General features: G+C 47.0%; 1 protein-coding gene across 1 annotated transcript; it reads left to right on the top strand.

The window, feature by feature from the left end:
- Positions 1-1,159: 1,159 nt before the first annotated feature.
- LOC145820484 (uncharacterized) lies at positions 1,160-1,807 on the top strand. Its single transcript, XM_082916326.1, has one exon. It carries the CDS (start codon positions 1,160-1,162, stop codon positions 1,805-1,807), a length of 648 nt encoding a protein of 215 aa, XP_082772452.1.
- Positions 1,808-2,145: the final 338 nt, after the last annotated feature.

Here is a 2,145-nt window from a genome sequence, read left to right as displayed (position 1 = left end):
TGAGACAATGCAAAAAATTATGGATCAGGCAAAGCAAAGTAAACAGCGGCTGGAGAACGTGTTGGCTGAGAATGAGCGCCTATGCCAGGATTTGGACTTGGAGGTGGCGAAATCCCAACAAGCCGCATGCCAAGACCGGGGTCGACTTTCGGGAAAGAAGGATAGTCGCCGACGTCAACTTCAGAAATGTAATAGTGATAGTGATTCAGACTCACCATCCCCGGAGCCCAGAAAAAAAGGGTGCGTTGATGTATCCAGCTCGTCTGAGAGAAGTCCGTATGTACGGCATAGACGAAGGAAAAGCGATGATTCGGATGAGGAAGGTAAACACAACTCATTCATGCGACAAATTGCCAGGGTTGTGCTACCCAAGAAGTTCAAGGCACTGTCGTTCACCCTCTACGATGGAAAATCAGACCCCACTGATCACATTCGTCATTACAAGCAAGCGATGATGCTCCATGCTGATGACGAAGCCCTCATGTGTCGCATATTTCCAAGCAGTTTGAGACCACTGCCCGTGAGGTGATACTATAAATTGGAGCCGACATCAATTAAGAGCTTCTACCAACTCCAAAAGTCATTCAAGGCAAGATCCATCACCAATGAGGTCCAGCCGAAGCAAGTCAACTCACTCTGGGCCATGCAAATTAAACCGGAAGAAACTCTTCGTAAATACTCAACCCGCTACTGGGAATGCTTTATTCTGATTGATGATGCTTGCAATGATTCCATGGCCATCACTGCCTTTAAGATGGGATTGCATCCCGACAACCCCCTCCGCAATTCATTGACCAAGCGTCCCCCCAAAACCGTCTAGGCATTAATGAAGAAGGTTGAAGAATACTGGAAAGTGGAAGATGATGCCCTTCGAGTCAAAGCTGGACGTAAAGCTGCTGAGACGGCCACGTCGAGAGTTGTTCAGCCAATTAGCTCCGTGCCTCCAAGAAGCCTCGAACGAGGGAATCAACCCAAACGAGACAAAAGGCATGATTCGTTCCGATCAACCGACTAATGTTCATAACGAGCTAATGAACAATACCAAGTGGATAACAGGCGCATAAGGCGTCCGGGCAAAGAATACACAGAGCTGACAGAGCCAATCAATAAGATTCTGTCAAAAATACAACACCTTTCATTCTTCAAGTGGCCGCCCAAGATGACGGGACCTCCCGATGCGAGAAGACAAGATAAACGATGTGAGTATCATAAAGACCATAGTCACGACACCGATAGTTGTTTTTCTTTAAGAGATCACCTGGAAGAATTGGTGCAAGACGGCCGTCTTATGCAATACGTCCGAAAGAACACTTCAACAAATACAGTAGCTCTATGGCCGATGTCACCCCCTCTTAGTGTAATCCATATGATATACAGCTTGCTGGCACCACTTGAGGTGCACACAATCCAGTTGCCGTCTAGCACACATGGCTCAATGACGCCAGCGAAACGGCCACTTGACACTGGAAGGATTAGTTTCGATGACAGTGATTTAGTTGGAGTGACCCACCCCCACACTGATTTCCTCGTCATCGAGCTACGTGTAAACAGAGTCACCATCGAGCGTGTCCTCATTGACCAGGGCAGCACTTCGAAGATAATGTACTACAAACCTTTTGTCAAACTTGGTTTTACCGATTCGGACCTATCTCCGGCTAATTATCTATTATTCAGCTTCAATGCTAACCCGGAGTACTTTTTGGGCAAGATCACACTACCTGTACGGGCCGGAACCAGATCAGTAGACGTAGAGTTTCTGGTTATTAAGCTCCCTTCACCATATAATCTGATCATGGGCAGAACTTAGTTACATACGATGCAAGCCGTGCCAAGCGCCTACCACCAACTGCTCCGTTTTCTGACTGAATACAGTATTGAACAAATTCGCGGCTCTCAGAAGTCGGCGCATGCATGCTATCTTCTAACTACAAAGAGATCGAGGGAACTGGAAGTGCATTCAATTGAGGTGCCGGATAGGGAGAGTCCCGAAGACATTTGGAGGATCCCAAGTGAAAAAGCAACCGAAGCCCTGCATCGGGTCAAAATTGATGGAAATCCTGACAAGTTCTTCATGATCGGCGCTTCCTTGGATAACGTGAAAAGACAGGAATTGGTAGCCTTCTTACTTGGCAATATTGATGTGTT

This window comes from Camellia sinensis, chromosome 1, assembly GCF_055761805.1.
Source record: "Camellia sinensis isolate YWXY chromosome 1, ASM5576180v1, whole genome shotgun sequence".
In the NCBI taxonomy this organism is placed as follows: Eukaryota; Viridiplantae; Streptophyta; class Magnoliopsida; order Ericales; family Theaceae; genus Camellia; species Camellia sinensis.
Note: the sequence above shows the minus strand (reverse complement) of the source record. Positions and strands in the feature narration are given on the sequence as shown.

Excerpts from the sequence above, each read along its gene's own strand:
- LOC145820484 (XM_082916326.1), top strand. The coding sequence starts at position 1,160 with ATGACGGGACCTCCCGATGCGAGAAGACAAGATAAACGATGTGAGTAT.